Source organism: Simochromis diagramma, unplaced genomic scaffold (genome assembly GCF_900408965.1).
Source record: "Simochromis diagramma unplaced genomic scaffold, fSimDia1.1 OVJJ01000402.1, whole genome shotgun sequence".
In the NCBI taxonomy this organism is placed as follows: Eukaryota; Metazoa; Chordata; class Actinopteri; order Cichliformes; family Cichlidae; genus Simochromis; species Simochromis diagramma.
Genome location: NW_024386972.1, coordinates 6,377,571 through 6,396,430, shown reverse-complemented (window position 1 = coordinate 6,396,430; position 18,860 = coordinate 6,377,571). Strand labels below are relative to the sequence as shown.

General features: G+C 42.2%; 1 protein-coding gene across 1 annotated transcript in view; it reads left to right on the top strand.

The window, feature by feature from the left end:
* The window catches only part of LOC120738208 (neurotrypsin-like), a 33,137-nt gene extending 15,875 nt beyond the window's left edge, over positions 1 to 17,262 (top strand). The window contains exons 3-14 of the mRNA XM_040039375.1: positions 632 to 874; positions 2,987 to 3,125; positions 3,215 to 3,393; positions 3,548 to 3,695; positions 9,069 to 9,247; positions 9,562 to 9,703; positions 9,862 to 10,082; positions 11,314 to 11,455; positions 11,551 to 11,829; positions 12,512 to 12,634; positions 12,747 to 13,015; positions 15,059 to 17,262. Of these exons, the coding sequence (XP_039895309.1) occupies positions 632 to 874; positions 2,987 to 3,125; positions 3,215 to 3,393; positions 3,548 to 3,695; positions 9,069 to 9,247; positions 9,562 to 9,703; positions 9,862 to 10,082; positions 11,314 to 11,455; positions 11,551 to 11,829; positions 12,512 to 12,634; positions 12,747 to 13,015; positions 15,059 to 15,594 (2,600 nt within the window). The 3' untranslated portion in view covers positions 15,595 to 17,262. The remainder of the gene's footprint in view (positions 1 to 631; positions 875 to 2,986; positions 3,126 to 3,214; positions 3,394 to 3,547; positions 3,696 to 9,068; positions 9,248 to 9,561; positions 9,704 to 9,861; positions 10,083 to 11,313; positions 11,456 to 11,550; positions 11,830 to 12,511; positions 12,635 to 12,746; positions 13,016 to 15,058) is intronic.
* Positions 17,263 to 18,860: the final 1,598 nt, after the last annotated feature.

The window sequence follows — 18,860 nt, the reverse complement described above, 5'->3', positions numbered from 1 at the left end:
AAAGTCAGAGAGATCCTATTTTCCACTCTACTTGTATAAATCATTTACCTTTTTAAGTGACTTTGCACCTCTGAGTGTGCTGTGCAGTGCCTGTATGTGCACCACTCTCCCCATTATATTTTTTAGCATGATTTCTTTTCATTAGCGCATTCTGTGTGCGTTTTAATCAGCTGCAGCACAAAACCTGCTCTACATTTTGTGGCCTAATTTTGCTACACTTTGATGTCAGCAGTTTCCCTCTCAGACTGTCGAAGCTTCACTCACCCATTCCTCCCTCTCAGAGAAGATTACTGGCAGTATCTGGCCACCACCGTGTTAAATAAGGAGGTTCAGGGTCATGGAAATTTCCCCAGTTCACCATGGATCAGTGTGGTTGAATGCCTTAGAGGGGATCCTGCTGCAGTACTGGAGAATCATCCATGTAGGGTTTTATGTTAAGATATAATAAAGACACGGGGATAATGTGATTTAAATAAGACCCGTTTTACTCCCATTTCACCTCTCTTTTCCCAAACTATCTCTTTTATTCTCATTGTCCTCGCTGACCCAAATACCCGTCCTTTCATCCAAAACATCTCATTCTCTCATCTTCCTCAACATATACTTACTCTCCTCTCCCTTTGGTGTGCAGTGCCTCTGTCATGCTCTGAGGGATTCACAGAACTGGGATACTACAACGGCACCGTGTCGCAGACGGACTCTGGTGCCCCCTGTCTGAAATGGACTGAGTTTCCAGACTATGTCATGCAGTACCCGGGCCGCGGCCTGGGTGACCACAACTACTGCAGGAACCCGGATCGCGAGTCCAACCCGTGGTGTTTCTTCCGACAGAACTCAGGAGCAATTGGCTGGGCCTACTGCGACTGCCACCAGGGTATATCCACAGACGCTCTGAACAGTTCATGCATGATTAAAAACAAGCTGACCTTTAAATGATTTCATTCCACATTTAGTGCTGTACGCATCCCCCCCCAGCAGATTCAAATGAAACATTTGTTAGCTGTTGGTTAAGCTGTTCACAAGGTTTTCACACCAAAAAAAAGGGGAAGATACTCTTTTATGTAAAAGGTAATATCTGCAAAACAACTGCAACAATTCAAAATCCAAAGAAATTTGGTGTGTAAAGATAAAATTCTATTGATACTTGGCAGTCATGACTGATTAATGACTGAGCTGCAATAACGTGTCGACCCTTTATGCACAAGTTCCTTAAACTGCATTATTTTAAATGTCCAAAAGGGGAATGTGACGCTGTTTTTCATTTTATTTATTTTAGTAAATATTTTCCTGATGAGTTTATATTCTCAATGCAAGTTTGAAGAGTTCTTTAAATCAGCAGGATGTTCATTTTGTAAATTGTGGCTCCAATTACAGTAAAACAGTCACAAACCGAACCCCAGTTCCTCTTGTAATGGAGAATAATTTCTAAATCTGGTTTCTGGCATGTAAAATGTAAACTTTCTATATCAGTATTACTCAATTTAAAATTAAGCCTCTGACTGGCTCAACAACCAATTTCTAAACTGATTAGAGTTCCAGGTATTTCAAATGTTACCAACATCTATCAACTTAATGTATTTAATAGAATAACTGCTTTCAAATCCATGTGATTGTGGGGCTTTTAGTATTTATTTACACTCACCTGACACTGAGGATCCCTTTTTTCCTTCACAACTGCTTCAGTTGTTTGTGGCTCAAATTCATCTAGATGTTGGAAACAATCCTCAGAGATGTTGGTACCTACTGACATGATAGCATCACATTAGTGATGTGAATCTCCTGTTCCACCACATTCCACAGGTGCTCAGTTGGACTGAGATCTGGTGACTGTGGACTCACTCAGTCAGTTCAAGAAACCTGTTTGAGAATACCCGATCTTTGTCACTCAGCACGTTATCCTGCTGGAATGCTTTCATGTTGTTTACAAAATGTTCTCACACTAACATGTGTGTGTTGCAGCAGAAATCAAGACTCAATAGACCAGGCAACGTATTTCCAATCAAATGCAAACTGTAGCCTCTGTTTCCTGTTCTTAGCTGACAGGATGTTTTCTTCTTCTGCTGTAGTCCATCTGCTTCAAGGTTCTACATGCAGTATGTTCAGAGATACTCTTCTGCATACCTTGTAATGAGTAGTAGCAGGACAGAGGTACACGCTTCTGCTCACTACATATTTTTTCTTTTTCAGACCAGTCTCTGTAAACCTTAGAGATGGTTGTGTGGGACAATCCAAGTAGGTCAGCAGTTCCTCAAATACCAGCCTGTCTAGTACCAACAACCATGCCACATTCAAAGTCACATTTTATCCACTTTGTGTTGCTCAGTTTTAACTTCAACAGTATCATTTTGATTAAATGCACTGAGTTGTTTCCACATGGTGTACCTAACAAAGTGTCTGTTGAGTTAATTTTATCTGATAAATGTAAATGCTTTTTAAAAAAAACAAAACAAAACAGGCCACTGGTTTTGTGTCATCTTGTAAAACTGGTCTGCTGGGAAAACAAGTTTAGTTTTGTATAGCTATATATTTGCTATGAAACAACAGACAGCCACAGATGATTACGAGCTGTTGCATGTATTGGAGGGATTAGCATTTGAAGAGACAGATATTCCCCTCTGGACAAACGAGTTTAAAGGATGACTGTGGATTTTAGATACACCTGAAACCAAACTTCAAAGGAATGCTAATGTTTGTCTGCAGGATGTGTCAACAGACAAGTGCTTGATAAAGTGATGTAGAGGTGTTCAGTGCTGAATATTGAATCAAACAGTGGAGCTCTGCCAGAGATACGATCACAATCTAATAACTGAATAACAAACACCTTGATGAGCGGTTAACCTCACAGTATGTGTGATGCCTGTGAAGACGAGTTTGTACTGAACTTATTTGGGTTATTATGTCAAAATTATGTTTATTATCTACTTGTGTTGCCATTGTGAATTTTTGAATTTTCTGATCATTAAAATTTGCGTGTTTGTGATTTTAGGTGCTACACGTCTGGTTGGCAGCTCGATCTCTGGCAGCGGGCGAGTTGAGGTTTACCTGAACGGCCAGTGGGGAGCAGTGTGCGACTCTCACTGGACAGACCGGGATGCCAGTGTGATCTGCAGACAGCTGGGTCTGGGGTAGGTCGGATGAAACATCTGCTACGAGTTACAGTGACGTGTGACTGATGTAAAAAGTTCATTCTCACCGGTGACGTTTCTATTTTCAGCGATATCGGCACAGCGTTGCAGCACTCTCAGTTCGGCTCGGGCTCTGGCCTATTTCACTACGAACGTCTAGGTTGCCGCGGTGATGAGAACACCCTGAGTAAGTGCCGGAGCAGGATGTTCGTCACTGGTGACTGTAGCCATGGAAACGAAGCAGCAGTGGTGTGCGCACCACCAGAAGGTCAGTGTGACTTCCACAATGTCGTGGCAAACGCACCTGAATGTTTCGGCCCATACATAAGAGGCACAGAGCGATTCGGTACCAATAAAATGTGTGTGAGAGCATTCAAGGTGGATGCTGCTGGATCTCATGCCATCTTTTAAACTCCTCTCAGGCAGTGGCCCTCCTCTGCGACTGGTTGGAGGTGAGGAAGACTTTGAAGGTCGTGTGGAGGTGTTTCATGCAGGAAGGTGGGGCTCTATCTGCGATGACCAGTGGGACGACAGGGACGCAGAGGTGGTGTGCAGACAGCTCGGTTTTGGGTACGTTCACACCTCCACCACAACTAGATAAGAGATGTATGGTAACATTTTGATCTTTGTCCTAGTTTAAAGGTTACGTTGTGAGCCTCAGGCCACAGAGACACCTACTGTAGTAGGAGAGCCACAAATGTACAGATGAAGAAAGCAAACACTATGCCTGTTTTAAATTGGCTTTCTATCCCCTATAAGGTCTTCTCCTTGTGCACCTCTGGACCAGGTCCAGAACTGCTGCTATTTCTAGATCACTCCCTGTATGTCCTGTTCTCACCACCTGGCAAGTTGACCCAACTTTCATGTCAAGGATCGTCACCGTCTCGATCTCTGCTCACGAATAAGAGGCCAAACAGTTTTCAGGGGATAAGTGTACTCCTAAAGTAGCAGGCAGCATATGTACTGCGGTACCTGCAGAGTCTTTTATGTCTGTCACATGTTCTCAGCATGAACCTGGTCTCATTGGTAAAGAGAACCGGGTGCCACTGGCACTGCCTAAAGATGATGAGTGCTCATGCATCCCTCAAAGTCTGTTTGCGACAGTTAGGTTAGAAGAATGAACTTGAGTAGCCCGCTGCAGGTCCCTGTGTCGGTCTGACAGTGAGCCTCCTGATTGTACAATCGTACTCAAACAAAGAAGTAGATAACGGTTCAGCTGCTGGCGTGTCCTTCTATAGCCTTGCCCAGCTCTCCTCTTGTAACAGCCCGGAGACACAGCAAACCTTCCTGTGACGGGACGTATGGATACCCCAGCCTGAAGGAACTGGAGCATCTGTGCAACACTCAGAGTGTAGTATTCTGTGGGCACCACCTGCAAAACCATTTTTTCATGAACCAAGGTTCATACACACAGAGTGGGGATCAAAAAGCAGACTCAATACAAAATTCACAGGAACTATGTACAGATTTATTTCTCTAACAGAAATGATCAGGAACAACCAAGGGAACGAGAATAAAACTCAAGCCGAGGACCTGAAATTCCCTGGGAAGCTGTGATCTGGACCGTGGGAAGCTGCAACAGAAAGGGGAACAATTACTTGTGTGCAGGAAAGGAGAGAGTCAAAACTAAACCAGAATTAGAATGCTGTGGCTTACAATCAGAGTCAGACCGTGGGGCTCGGATGGGAGGTTGTCCGTGGGAGAAAATCCAAGGAGGGAGAGACGGAGACTGAGGGAGTTCTCTTGCACGCAAAACATGCAGGAGATGTCTTCAATTGCCAGACGGTGACCACTAAGAGTGACTAACGGACTGGCGTGGAGCAGCCATCCGCGCTAGGGTGAAATAGTTCTCCGGTAATTGGTAATTAGATGGAATACAGGTGCGATGCTGTCGACCCAACCCGAGGGCGTAGCCACTGAGTCAACACGAACACTACCTGTTCCCACGGACCATGACACATTCCCTTTTTGGGACAGTTGTTGCTGCCTCTCAAGTGCACCTGTTGTCAATTTTATTTGCACTAAAGCAGATGAAATGGATTCACAGTGGTTTATGGTTCCAAATTGGAAAGATTGATATCCCTGAAGTTTAATTATCGTTGTGTATACTGTGATGTTTGTGTGTTCCCTTAATTTTTTGAACATGGTATATAAATATGAGGTTGTGTGCTGTGTATTGAACTCCCCCAGGGTCTCTGACTGCATTTACATTACTGTAACTCTTTGATGCATCTGATGGAGAAAGAGCAAACGGCACATTGGAAATGCAGGATTTTTATTAGCCAAAGCAAATGTATCACACCACCTGCCCTAGATGCCCGATTTGGCTCCCTGTGACTTTGTCCTTAAAGTGTCGCCTTTTCGACTCAGTGGAGGAGATCCAGCACATATCCCAAGTGTGCAGGTTGTTGCAGGGCTGCTCAAGGAGACGACCTTCAGGGGGATAGCAGCCAAATGTAAATCCGGTCCAGGTTTTTATGTGTGTAGTTGCATAACTTTTTGACTGCACCTTTTGCTTGTGCAGGTGTTTATTTGTCCCACTCTCAGTGGAAAGACTAATGGCACCACAATTACACAAGATTTACAGGTTTGCAGTGTGGCAGCTGAAACTGACTGAATTGATGGGGCATTGTGGATGACACAAATATAGGGAACATTCAGCTCTGGAAATTTCACTAATCACTTTACAAACAGAAGATGCCAGTATCTTTAAAATCCCAGAAATGATCCATCCATCCATCCATCCATTCACTTCTGCTTATTCTTTTCAGGGTCGCGGGGGGCGCTGGAGCCTATCCCAGCTGTCATAGGGCGAGAGGCAGGGTACACCCTGGACAGGTCGCCAGTCTGTCGCAGGGTGTCGCAGTCCATTCGCACTCACATTCATTCGCACATTCACACCTAGTGACAATTTGGATTATCCAATTAACCTATCCCCACAAGCTGCATGTCTTTGGACGGTGGGAGGAAGCCGGAGTACCCGGAGAGAACCCACGCAAACACGGGGAGAACATGCAAACTCCACACAGAAAGACCCCGGCCTGATGGTGGAATTGAACTCAGGACCTTCTTGCTGTGCGGCAACAGTGCTAACCACCGTGCCGCCCCCAAAAATGATTTAAAACTGAATTATTTATCAGATGCCGTTGAGTAAGCTGGAGATGTTCAGGATTCTCCAGCAGAGCAGATTACAGTTTGTCTCATCTTGAAAATACTTCCTCACACACAGAATGTAAACCCTACGGAGAAGAAAGTGAAGATCTTCCTCCATGTTTAACACGAGGTTGCATTTCATCTCCCGAAACACCGGGGGACACCTCACCATCTGTGTTTGTGTGTGTGAATAATAGATGTCCTGACACTGATGCACAGGTTCCCACACAGCTGTGTACAGCTGTGCGCTGATGTGTTTTGACACGCAAAACAAAACGAAGCAAACTCACATGGATTGTATTCGTTATTTTTTGTTTCGCTCTGCAATAGATAGAGAATACGTGTCAAACATGTAGACACTTTGCATGCTGGCACTAGCTAACACTACTCCTCCCTGTGAACAAACAGCAGAGGAAGAAAAACTCAAATCTGTGACAATAATCAATTACAAGTAAGAGTTCTGCATTTAGTACTTTAATTGGAAGTGCAAGTTTTTAAATATAATGAGGAAAATGGAGAAGTAAAAACATTAAATGTAAGTAATGAATGAAAAACACAAGGTTTTACTTTTTTTTAACTGATTAAAAAAGTAAATTATTACACTAATAAATAATTCACAAATGAATTGATGATTCATATGAAAGAAAATAAGAATTCTTTTTAAAATTATATCTGAGAGGCTGTAATTACAAATGTTCAGTATACATTAACCACCCGTATTTGTATTTTCTTTATACAATGTTTATTTGTAAAATTTAAACAACACATGTTAACACGAGTGCATTTAAACAGAATGCAACTATATAGTGCATATAAAACGATTAGCCACAGCTACCTTGCAGACCGTGTCCCTGGTTGGGCTTTTTAAAGACACAACATATCAATGCAAATATCAGATCAAACAGAAAACAGCAACAATGACCACACAAGCCATAATTTTGCCTGTTAATTAAAATTTTTAAGATTTGATGGCAAAGAGTTCAGAATCTGTGCGCCTTTTAAAATTTAAGAAGCTGTACTGAATAAATTTCACTGTATAAAATCATTTCTAGATAATTTCCAGCCCTTCCCTGCTTCCCGTACTCTGAGTCCTCCTATTTTTTTCATATTTATAAATAACAAATAATTAGTTGATGGTTTTCCTGCAACATTTTGTACAGGGTGGGCCATTTATATGGATACACCGTAATAAAATGGGAATGGTTGGTGATATTAAAGTCCTGTTTGTGGCACATTAGTATATGTGAGGGGGCAAACTCCTCAAGATGGGTGGTGACCATGGTGGCCATTTAGAAGTCGGCCATCTTGGATACAACTTTTGTTTTTTCAATAGGAAGAGGGCCATGTGACACATCAAACTTATTGGTAATGTCACAAGAAAAACAATGGTGTGCTTGGTTTCAACGTAACTTTATTCTTTCATGAGTTATTTACAAGTTTCTGACCACTTATAACACGTGTTCAATGTGCTGCCCATTGTGTTGGATTGTCAATGCAACCCTCTCCTTTAGGACTTTAATATCACCAACCATTCCCATTTTATTGCGGTGTATCCATATAAATGGCCCACCCTGTAGTTTGATATGTTTTACTTTTCTTTTTAACAAACCCGCTGCATGCTATTTTTAGGTTAAACATCACTTTTAGCACAAGCAGAAGCACAAAAGGGCTTTTTATAGCAAGCTGGGATTAAGAAGACATCACAAAAAAAAGCAGTTTATTATTTTGGATGATTTTATTTATTCAAAGAGTATCTTTAGAGTATTTTTTTGTCGTAGTCGTGTTTTTCAGAGTTATATCCAGCAGACTGACAGATTTTGTGTCAGTGAATCGTCCTCCTGGGAAAGCTGATCGTTTTGTGCGACACTGTGTAGCTTTATCAATGCCAAATTGTTGGGTCTAAACATGCAACCCTGCTGGAATCAGACCACGAGAGACTGCGAACAGAACACAAGATCCACTCGTACGTTTTACTTCCAAGGGGAGACTGCGCTCAGAGCTAGCACACCTGTAGCCAACTCCAAAGCTCCAGTCTCCCCTCACAGCTTTTACTCCGTTACACAACCTCTCACCGTAAAACCCCTGTGGTGTATCGTAAAACCTAAGTCACTGTGTGTGTGTGCATGCATGTGCAAGCACGTGAGTGCATGTGTATGTGTCTTTGTAGATGTGACTTCCTGCCACACAATATATGCTTACAACTGTTCAACCACATTCCCTAGTTATCCAAAGGTCATCTCCCCTCACCTGTATATGGCTTAACCCCTTTAATGGTTCGCCATATACAAGCACAGGCGAGCCCCTAAATGGCCGGGAGTAGCCATCCCTTACCAGATAAGGAACCAGAAGCTTTAGATGGAATGTGCCTGCAGTTAAACACTATACCCTTCTCTACCATCCTGCATGTGGGGGAGGAGAACAGAAGAATATATAAAAAATGCAGTTTAAGACAAGGTTTACAAATTTAAGCACAACAATGACAACATTTAACAATTCACCCCAACACAAATGTTGTGGGACGACAGTTTTGTACTATTCACTGTTTGGCTGCCTGACAGCATTTTATCTGATCCCTTTGTTTAAGTAAACCTGCCATCACTTGTTTGACTCTGTCAGTTAACCTGATAAATAAACTGAGGTGTTGAGGTAATTGGTTTTTAACTATTTATTAATGGCCTATTTATTCTCAGGTCCCTCTACTACCCTCTCTGCTCCTTTAGACAATATACTTATCTTATCTTAAGTAACCTTCTGGAAAAACCTGTGTGTGTGTGTGTGTTTGTGTTGTAGCGGTGTGGCGAAAGCCTGGTCCTGGGCTCACTTCGGTCAGGGTTCAGGTCCCATCCTGCTGGATGCGATGAAATGCACAGGAAACGAGCTGTTCCTGGATCAGTGTCCTCATGGCAACTGGGAGCAGCACAACTGTGACCACATGGAGGACGCTGGGGTCTCCTGCAGCCCTTATACAGGTACACGCACCCAAACACACACACATATACACAGTCACACATAGCAATTGTACACACTGATGAGCTTAAAGCTGCTATTTATAGCCGCCGGGCTCCGAACATCAATAAATCATTACTGCATAGAGCAGCAACATCCTGTTTGTGACAAGTAGGAACAGGATTTATGAGAGCTGAGCAGTAACATATCAATACATGTGACCAAACTCCAAAAATACACATTTTAATATTAATTTCAGATGTAGCATCTATAAAACAGAATCTTCCCTTTGAGAAAAGAGGATCTGATTTTTGCTTATAACCACAAAATGTTTCAGATGGTGTGGTGCGTCTGGTTGGAGGAGACAGTCCCTGGGAGGGCCGAGTCGAAGTGTTTCATAACGGTGACTGGGGGACGGTGTGTGACGACCACTGGACCCAGCAGCATGCAGAGGTGGTCTGCAGGCAGCTGGGTTACAGGTATGAACACGGTTTTAGTCTTTTTGCATGCAGCTTTTTTCAGTGAAAATTGCAGCTGCACTCTTTGCACCCCAAGTTTGCCATAGTTACAACTAAGAAGACTGCTGTTTGCATTTTGATCACTTTATAAGTAGATGATAAACTCTTCTCATCTCCAGGGGTCACGCTGAGGTCGTATCTGATGGGACGTTTGGCGAGGGCGTGGGCCTGATCCTCCTGGACGATGTCCAGTGCGAGGGATCTGAAACCTCGCTGCTGGATTGCCAACATGGGATCTGGGGACGGACCGACTGCTCCCACAGCGAGGACGTCGGTGTTCGCTGCAGAGGAAGGTCCGACGAGGAGACTAATGAGGTGCCGGTCATCGCACCTTCCACAGGTGAGTGATGGGGATGATTTCATGCAGTAGTTTAGGATGAATCAGCCGATTAGTTTTTTAAATTCTGAAACATTTTTAACTTTCGGGATAATTTTCCTCAGGATCCGCCCTTTACACACCTCCAATACATTCTGGTAGTGTCACATAATGCTTTTAAGTGAGAGGGAGTCAAGTAGACAAATACATTCCTGGGAAAATTTTCGCTGCTGGATCCCTGCTTTGTGTTATGAGCATCTTTTGAGGCAAACATGTTTGTCACTCAAGGTTTTCCACTTTTTATGATTCCATCACATCCTTCCTGATAGTTTTGGCAGTGTCCCACCAGGAATTGACAGATTCTGACATCTGTGAGACCTTATATTGAGGCGATGGCTGTTATTCTCTCAATAATAACTGATAAACGCTAAAAAAGCTGCAAAGAAAACGTAGTCAGAAATGCATAGGAGGAATCTGCGGTACTGAACAGGCCAATCGGAGTAGTCACAGCTGTTTCAGGGGAGTTATTGCACACATACGACGCAGATTGAACGCAGAAGTTTAAACCAACTGTAAGTCATCATTTATATACAGCCTTTGTTGTGAACAACTTGAGGCTACCGCCTTGCCGAAGGACATTACAGCAGCAGCACTCACCACTTAGATTTATTTCCCCAAACTGGCAAACCTCCAGAGCTCTCCTCCTCACCCTTTAAGCCACTCATGCCCAGTGTTTGTATGGACAAAAATAAAGATCAGGTTTTAAAAATAATAACTTGAATTAAATTTACAAAGATATATTTCCTGTCTCAGAACATAATCACAATTTTAAAGAGTTTATTTTCTTTTTCATATAGTGGAAGAAATAAACCAGTTAAACCAGGAGTATCATTGCACCGCACTGCAGAAATTTGGTGGTGCTGAAATTTATTTTGCCACAAAAGGGCAAGATGTTGCTGCAGGCCGCTGCTCGCATGCTGCCTGCCTTCCTTGTTTACAGTGGTGTTTTTCTGTCCAAATGGTTTACATGTCACATGCTGACAGCTGTGAAAATAAAGCGATGTTACTGGCTCTGTTCTCCAGAGGTCCTGCTTCTCCTGTCGACACACACAGTCCATTAGAATGAGAACAGCGGCCGGATAAAGAGAGACTGGATGACATTTAACACCGTCAGTGGACATACAGCTACCGTCTCTGTAGATGCGCAGGCATGAATATGAATGAGCGTTGTTTTTCTTCTTTTTTTTTTGGTTAGGTCCCCTGGTGCGTCTTGTGGGTGGCAGCAGCAGGAAGGAAGGTCGAGTCGAAGTGTATCTCCATGGTGACTGGGGAAGTATTTGCGACTCAGGCTGGAACGATCTGAACGCAGCCGTGGTGTGCAGACAGCTTGGACACAGGTTAATGTTTGTGAGGGTGAATGAGAGATGACAGTTTTAGTGAAAACAAAAACATACCATAAAGTCACATCTTCTTGAATGTGTGTCATCCCCAGCGGTCGAGCAGTTGCAGCTGGAGGGTTTGGTCAGGGGAAAGGACCCGTCCACCTGGACCAGGTGAGGTGCACAGGGAAAGAGGAGTTCCTAGGCGAGTGTCCCTCTTTGGGCCAGAGCATCCAGGGCTGCAGACGAAGGGAGGATGCAGGGGTACGGTGTGACATCACGCCACGAGAATCAACGGCACAGATTAAGCCTGAAGAGCCGAGCTGTGGGCTGAGGAAGATGGCCGAGGAAGATGGCAAGAGGAGGAATCAGGGAGAGGAAAACATACTCAGGTAGGGGGAAAAAATCAGGTAAAACAGAATTAATGAAAATTTAAACCTGTTTTGCTTCACTTCTCAGACCATTTTCTCTAAAATATTCTCAAAAATATTGTGGCTCATTGGTAGCTTAACTGGATAGACAAATATATATATATAAATATTTGGCTAACCTCCCACCTCCCGCTGGATTATTCATGCAACCTGTGGCTTTCACAGAAATCACATATACAGCACATGCAGGACTTACAGGATTAATACTATTAAAAACGGGTTTTCTAAGATTCTTAGTTTATAATAATTTGTATGCAATTTATAAAAAGTAGAAAAAAGCTGATGGCTGAGTTGATCTCTTTCTACACATCCAGTTAGTAAATTTCATATAAGACACACTATTTAAATTGCTTTTGCCTGCCTGCAAGCTGCTTTGCAACCCACCTCCACCCCGGCTCCTCTTTTCTGTGGTGTGTCTGACTTGGACCTGCTGACCTGCTGCTCCCAGAGCAGACATATGAAACGTTTGGCTAGCTGGTGAATCTTGCACAACTTTTGCTTCCGAGTTGGAAAACATCACATATTTTGTGGTTATTTTGGTTTGACTGACATTTATATGTTGAACAAAAGTTAATTTGAAAGGGCAACAAGATCAAAAAAAGAAGCAGGAAGTAGTTTTGATCTGTTCGTTCTTCTTGCTCAGGACCACGTGGCCATGGCAGGTGTCTGTGTGGCTTCGGTCTCAGGAAGAAGACAGCAGTCCTCTCTGCAGTGGCACTCTGATCAGCCCCTGCTGGGCCCTGACGTCTGCATACTGTGTCACCAGGTAAATCCAAAGCAATATTAATAAATTAGTTTCTACACTGCAGTGGAACCACTCAGCGCAGTAATACACAAGTGTAAATCACCCTTAAGTTGCTTCTGTCTCTCTCCTGAAGGTTTGGCGGCGATCCGTCCCGGTACGTGGTGATAGTTGGGGGGTCCGAGCGGCGCCTCACACCGGAGCAGGTGGTGGTTCACAGGAAGTTTAAGGGTCAGAGCGGTGGACACGATCTGGCTTTGCTTAAGCTACCTAGCTCAAAGAATCACTGTCTGACCTTTGATCCCAACACCAATGCAGCATGCCTTCCTGCCACTGACACAGACTCAGGGGGAAGTACTCCATCTTCTTGTGTGGTCACGGTTACAGCTGGCTGGATGGGTCCAGGTAGGCAGTTATATAAAGATAAAGTCTGAAAATATGTTTTAGATGAAACATCTGGGTGGAGGAGATCACCAGTTTGTGAGTAGTGTGTTTCAACACAGGTGCACAAATTTACAGAAGTACAAGAATAACCTGGAATTGTGGAATTTTTGAGGTTTACTTTGACCAGTAAGTTTTATAGAGGGTGCTGGGCTATAAATCAGAAACACTTTCATTCTGAAAATCTGTTCAGTTACATCTGTAGTAACATCTTTAATGACAGTCTAACATTCAACAAACAAATGTATAGAGCAGTGAAAATCAGCAAATCTTCACATCAGCATTTTTGGACTTTTGTCAGGAGCAGGAGCCCAGCAACATGTGGCCGGATTGCTATGAAATTACTATGGAATTTAATACAGGTTTTCCTTTTCCACTGCAAACAAATCACAATGACATCAATGAGTTCCTAACCTTTCCTCTGGCGCCACCGTGTGGTTAATATGTGCACTGTTTGATGAAACCAGCCCTCAGTGGTACATGGATTAACAGGAAACTGCATTTCATTTCATTCCCTGTGATTTGATTTTGTTTAATTAACAGTGAAAGTGCTAATTGACCAATAGGAAAATAACTGTAAATGAGCCATGACTCTAAAGGTTCATTTGTATCTGTTGTCTGGTGAAGCCAGTTACAGCAGCTGCTTGAAAATGAAAAAGAATTGTCTCAGTTATCACATGCAGTAGAGCTAATTCATACTGACAAAAAAATTAGCAAAATGCACATCAATCATCAGGCTACGTAACACAAAAGGCAACGAAGAAACAGAAAACATGACACACGCACATCTAAGCCCTCCCACAAGATGAATTTTAATAACTCTGGAGATCCCATCACATTTCATCGTCTTTGTTCAAATACTTGTACAACAATGGCATTTCCATCAGCTGCTTCTGTACTGTTGGGTGCTAATTAGCAAAAGTTAGGGCTTACATTAGAATACTAACAACCCCACCCCCCGCATAATCACGGCTTCACAGAGCTGCTGTAATCTTTCTAAAAATGCTCTAATTTGCAGACTTTTTCCAAAGCAGAAATATAAATGTTGGATTAAGCCATATTCAAAATTATTGTTTCATTTTGTTGCGACATTTCGAACTGAAGGCCTTCACAAAGTGATTACATTTTTATGATAACACGCAAAGAAAATGTAACAATAATCTTGAATAACTGAAAAATTAAGGTACTGATCACAGAACAACATCAATTTTCAAGACTTTGTTTAAACAGATCGTCAGATTCTTACTATAATGATCAGTAGTTCATACAATGAATGCCAACAACACCTTTATCCAACCATAGTTAAAGCAGATGGGCTACAGCAGCAAAACCCAAAATTAGTAAAGTATTAGTATAATATTGTTATTATTAATTATTGAATTAGTGATATGTTGATGATTTAAAATACTTCTATATATTCCTCAGCAGCTTGATCTAAAATAATGCAATTAATCTGAGAAGTTATAAGTAACTGAAACGTTAAGTAAATGGAGTATGAAGTTGAATATTCACATTCAGAATGTGATGGAGTAAAATCAGAGCGCAGCATAGTACAAGTACTTGAATAAATATACTCTGTAACATTCCTGCTGGCTCTATCCATGCTCTCATCCAGTGGTTTTGGGGACTATAAGATTAATGGCACTCTACTCCAGTGGCTTTGGTGGGGTGGGGGTTCAGGAAGGGTTGGTGCCACTCTATGCGATTCTTCTAGACACACCCCTGAAAGATTGTTGGACATGGATAAACATGAGACCAGTCGGGCAGAAAGATGACTTTATATTCTGTTTCTAAAATCAGTTTATAAGTTATTGATTGCAGATGTGAGAGTGCTCTGTTGGTACTCTCTCATGTGCTTAAACACAGCACTAATGAGTCCTTTGGCCTAACATGTTATATACCACGGCCCAAAATGAGCATAGAAACATGTTTATACCTGTAGCATCGCCTCAATCAGCTGTTTGCTTTAGTATTTTTAATCCTGTTGTCTTCTTTCTCTTCTTCTAGACTCTGTTCTTGCTTCCTGGGTCCCTCTGATGTCATCATGGCAATGTAAGAAGCGCTATGGCAACAGTTTCTCCAGTCACGGCACCCTGTGTGCTGGCAGTCCTCCAGACACCAGCCTCCTCCATGACGACAGTTGCCAGGGCAACTCTGGAGGCGGGTTAGTGTGTCAGGCGGAGACAGGTCGATGGATCCTCACTGGCGTTGTCGCCGGGGGTTACGGCTGCGCTGATCCCTCCTCACCTGCGCTCTACACGCGAGTCAGCCGCTTCAGGAGCTGGATCGACGAGGTCATCAATGTGCAAGCACGCCCGGAGGCGCCAAACGCACATATACAAGGAGATCTGCCACACAATGACATAACACACATGCACAGCGAGGGCAAAGATGTGTCCTTCCACACGCACAGCAAACACGCACACGATCAGCAGCCATCAAATGAAATCAATGAGATTAAACACACACACTCTCACCATTCACACACCAAAAACACACACACACGCCGGGCGGAGGACGCAAACACACAAATTCTGGTCTGATTGAGGCCGTGCCGTTGGCTTACCACCTGTGCCATGTGACCGCCTGAGGAGGGTTAAAGGATGAGGAAAAGAAAAGAAAGATGCTCCCAAACTTCAGTCAGTGCAAATGGCCGTCTGTCAAATCTGAACTCAGTCTTCGTGAATCGCGGGTGTGTGCTGTGGGCAGGCTTTCCTGAGCTGTACGGGTCATTTCCGGTGCTCGACGTGTGAGTTTCAGCCCGTTTAGACCGAAACAGGTCGACAGATTTATCAGCACGCCGATCAGGCCCTTTTACTGAAAATAAAAAAAAATCCCAATTGCATGTACTTTAAGGAATCTACTGCTCGCGTAAAATATTCCGGGGGGAAAATTTTGAGACGGTCACACAAGAATCTATGCTAATTTCACCTATTTACATTGTGTGAGCTTAAGAAAAAGAGCAACACATCAAGTACAAAGGCTGACTGATCATCACTGATGTCCCTTTGAGATGATTAATGTAGATAAACTCCAAACTCCTCGCAGAAGGTGAGGCTCGTCCCACATTAGGTTTTTATAAAAATCCAGATGTGGCTTTCTTTTTCAAACAGGGCTTCTCTCTTCAGGCTGTTGTCTTATACCTTTACTGGTGAAAGTGCAGTTGTTCATTTGGACCCATGACTAAGCTACTTAACTCAGGACCATACCACTGATTTAGCAAGTTTTAGTGCATTTATTACAAATGAGGTCACTTTGCATTACACACGTTCTCCTTTAGCTTGTTTCTTATTTGGATAGATTAATCTTATTTGCCCCTTTTAAAGCGCTTATTAATGCCTTACTGAGCCAATCTCTTTGTAATCTCTTTTATCTTCCTTCCTTTCACGTCACCTCTCAACCAATCACGGTCTCTCCCTGATCCTGGTTGACCCGGAGGTCTCTTCCTGGTAAAATTGAGTTCTTCCTTCCCACTGTTGCCAACATTGTACTTACAGGGGACTGTCTGATCATTGTAGTAAAAAAGTCTATTGCATCAACTGTTTGGGAATTATTAATACAAAGTTGTTGTACGATTGACTGACAAACAGTCTCATGACCAGATAGGGCAGTTCCCTAATTTTTCTATAATAAATTAAACAGATAAAAGATGCAAAGTTGATTTTAAGTGTTGACCATGCATTTGAAACATTTAAGGCACAAAGCAATGAAAGTGAAGGTGACCATCATTGGGCTGAAGAACCAAAATAAACCCATCAGAGAGATAGCAAAAACTTTAGGAATGGCCAAATCAGCAATCTGGGACATTCTGATTACACTCAAGAACAACAAGGCCAGATTAGGCTTTGCCAGAAAACAGAGTGACAGATGAAACCAAGATTAACTTGTGGCAGAATGATGGGAAGACAAATGTATGAAGAAGGAGAGAAACAACTCATCAAGTTCTGTCAGAGCTTTGCAAGGGAGGAAGCCGAGCATTTGGTGTTGTCCATAGGTTTTAGACTTCAGGCGGGGTTTTGATCCAAGAATTAAAAACAACCGCTATATTGAAAATAATGCCACTTAATATGTTTTAAAATGGCTGTAATTCCCAAACAGTTAATGGAATACTTTAGTAAAACCCCTTGAATTAAAGCTGAGACTCTGCACTTTAACCACATATTGATTGCGTGATTGAAAATCCACTGCGATGGTGTGCAGAGGCAAAATTTAAAAAGAAAATCTTATTGTCCAAATATTTATGGACAGACCTCTACCTTAAGAAACTGATGTAGTGATAAAGTACAATCATGCAAAGTAAGGGATTATTATGTGCTTTGTCTTGATCATTGATATTTGCAGCAAGCCGCAAATATCACACAAACTTAGACTAACCCAATACAACCAAAAGGAAATAAGAAAAATTGAAATACATATGAGAAATTTAATCATTGTGTGTTACATTATATTACAGAAATATATGATTTTTTCTATTATGCCAGAACCTTTAATAACAACAAAATGCATATTATTCTTGGTTAAATGAAATAAATTTTAAAAAATGGTTAAAATAGAATTTTATAATAATGCCAATGATTTTCTTTTGGCTGTGGTTAAAAAGAAGAATCCCTGCTAGTGTGATTAATGTGTTATTAATTAATGTGATTTTTGTGCAATACTAAATCAAAATCCCTCACACTAAATGTCTTATCTGTAGATATTTTCTCAGAGTAGTCTAGGGGTAAACCAGGCCGCTCATCCTATGATAACAGCATAGAACAAACAGCTGCAGGAGTCTGATCATTGATTTCTGATGTCTGAGCAGGGAAACAAAGGAAACGGTGGCTGAATGACAACAACCAAGTCCACGGTTGCATTAAGTGTACTGGTTAAAGAACTAAAATGTGCAAAAACATTGGTATGGTCCTTTAAAATTGTACAGGACTCTCCTTTTAAAGCCATTGGAAGCTGACTGTTGGGTCATAAATATCTTTTTGTACTGGCTCTAGATAGATAAATAGACAGGTCCTCAGATAGACAGATAGCTAGCTGCTACTTCTGCATTTAGATAGTATGTGTTCTGCATTCATTCTTGACTGGATTAGATAGCCGAGCTGGTGAAGTTAAACGTTGTCTGATCTGTTGTTCTCTGAGCAGATGTGTGATCTGACCAGAAGATGGCGACATTGCTCTATTTTAACAGGGTCCATCAGGTACCCTGGTGGTTCTTTTTATACTGTTTATGCTGTAAGTGTATGGACTTGTGCTTAATATACTGTGAACCATTGTGTCGTGAAGCATCCTGTAACCTTCAACTCCAACATTTCTCCAAGCCTGTTGTTATAATCCTGTACATAAACTCAAGCCCTGCTACCACAGACTTGATGTTTGACCATGCAGATCCTGTTGGTTCATGTAAATACTGTATGTCTCTGGCTGGGCGATGAGGGCGCAGACAGGCTAAAGGGTTTCATATGTACTCTTGCTTTACCTGTGTTAAACCCATCAGCTGCTCCTCAGTGTAATGTGCTGAATCATGGTTGAGTATTAAAAATGTGTACCTGCTGAGAACAAGTGAGTGTTGCTGTCATCTCTGTTTTTAGCACCAGATATTTATTAATTAGCTTTCCTGAACTCTGTTTTCCCCATGTGGCGAGAAAACAAGAAAAGAGCTAAAAAATGCAGTTCCTCTAATGACCACTTGAGGCTCTGAAAGGGAGTGAATTAATATGTTTAGAACCTGAAACGGTGGTTTGGTTACTTTTATTGACTGTACTTTATTCTACACATGGGCACTTCTCACGCCAAGAAGAAAAGAAAAAATGTGGCC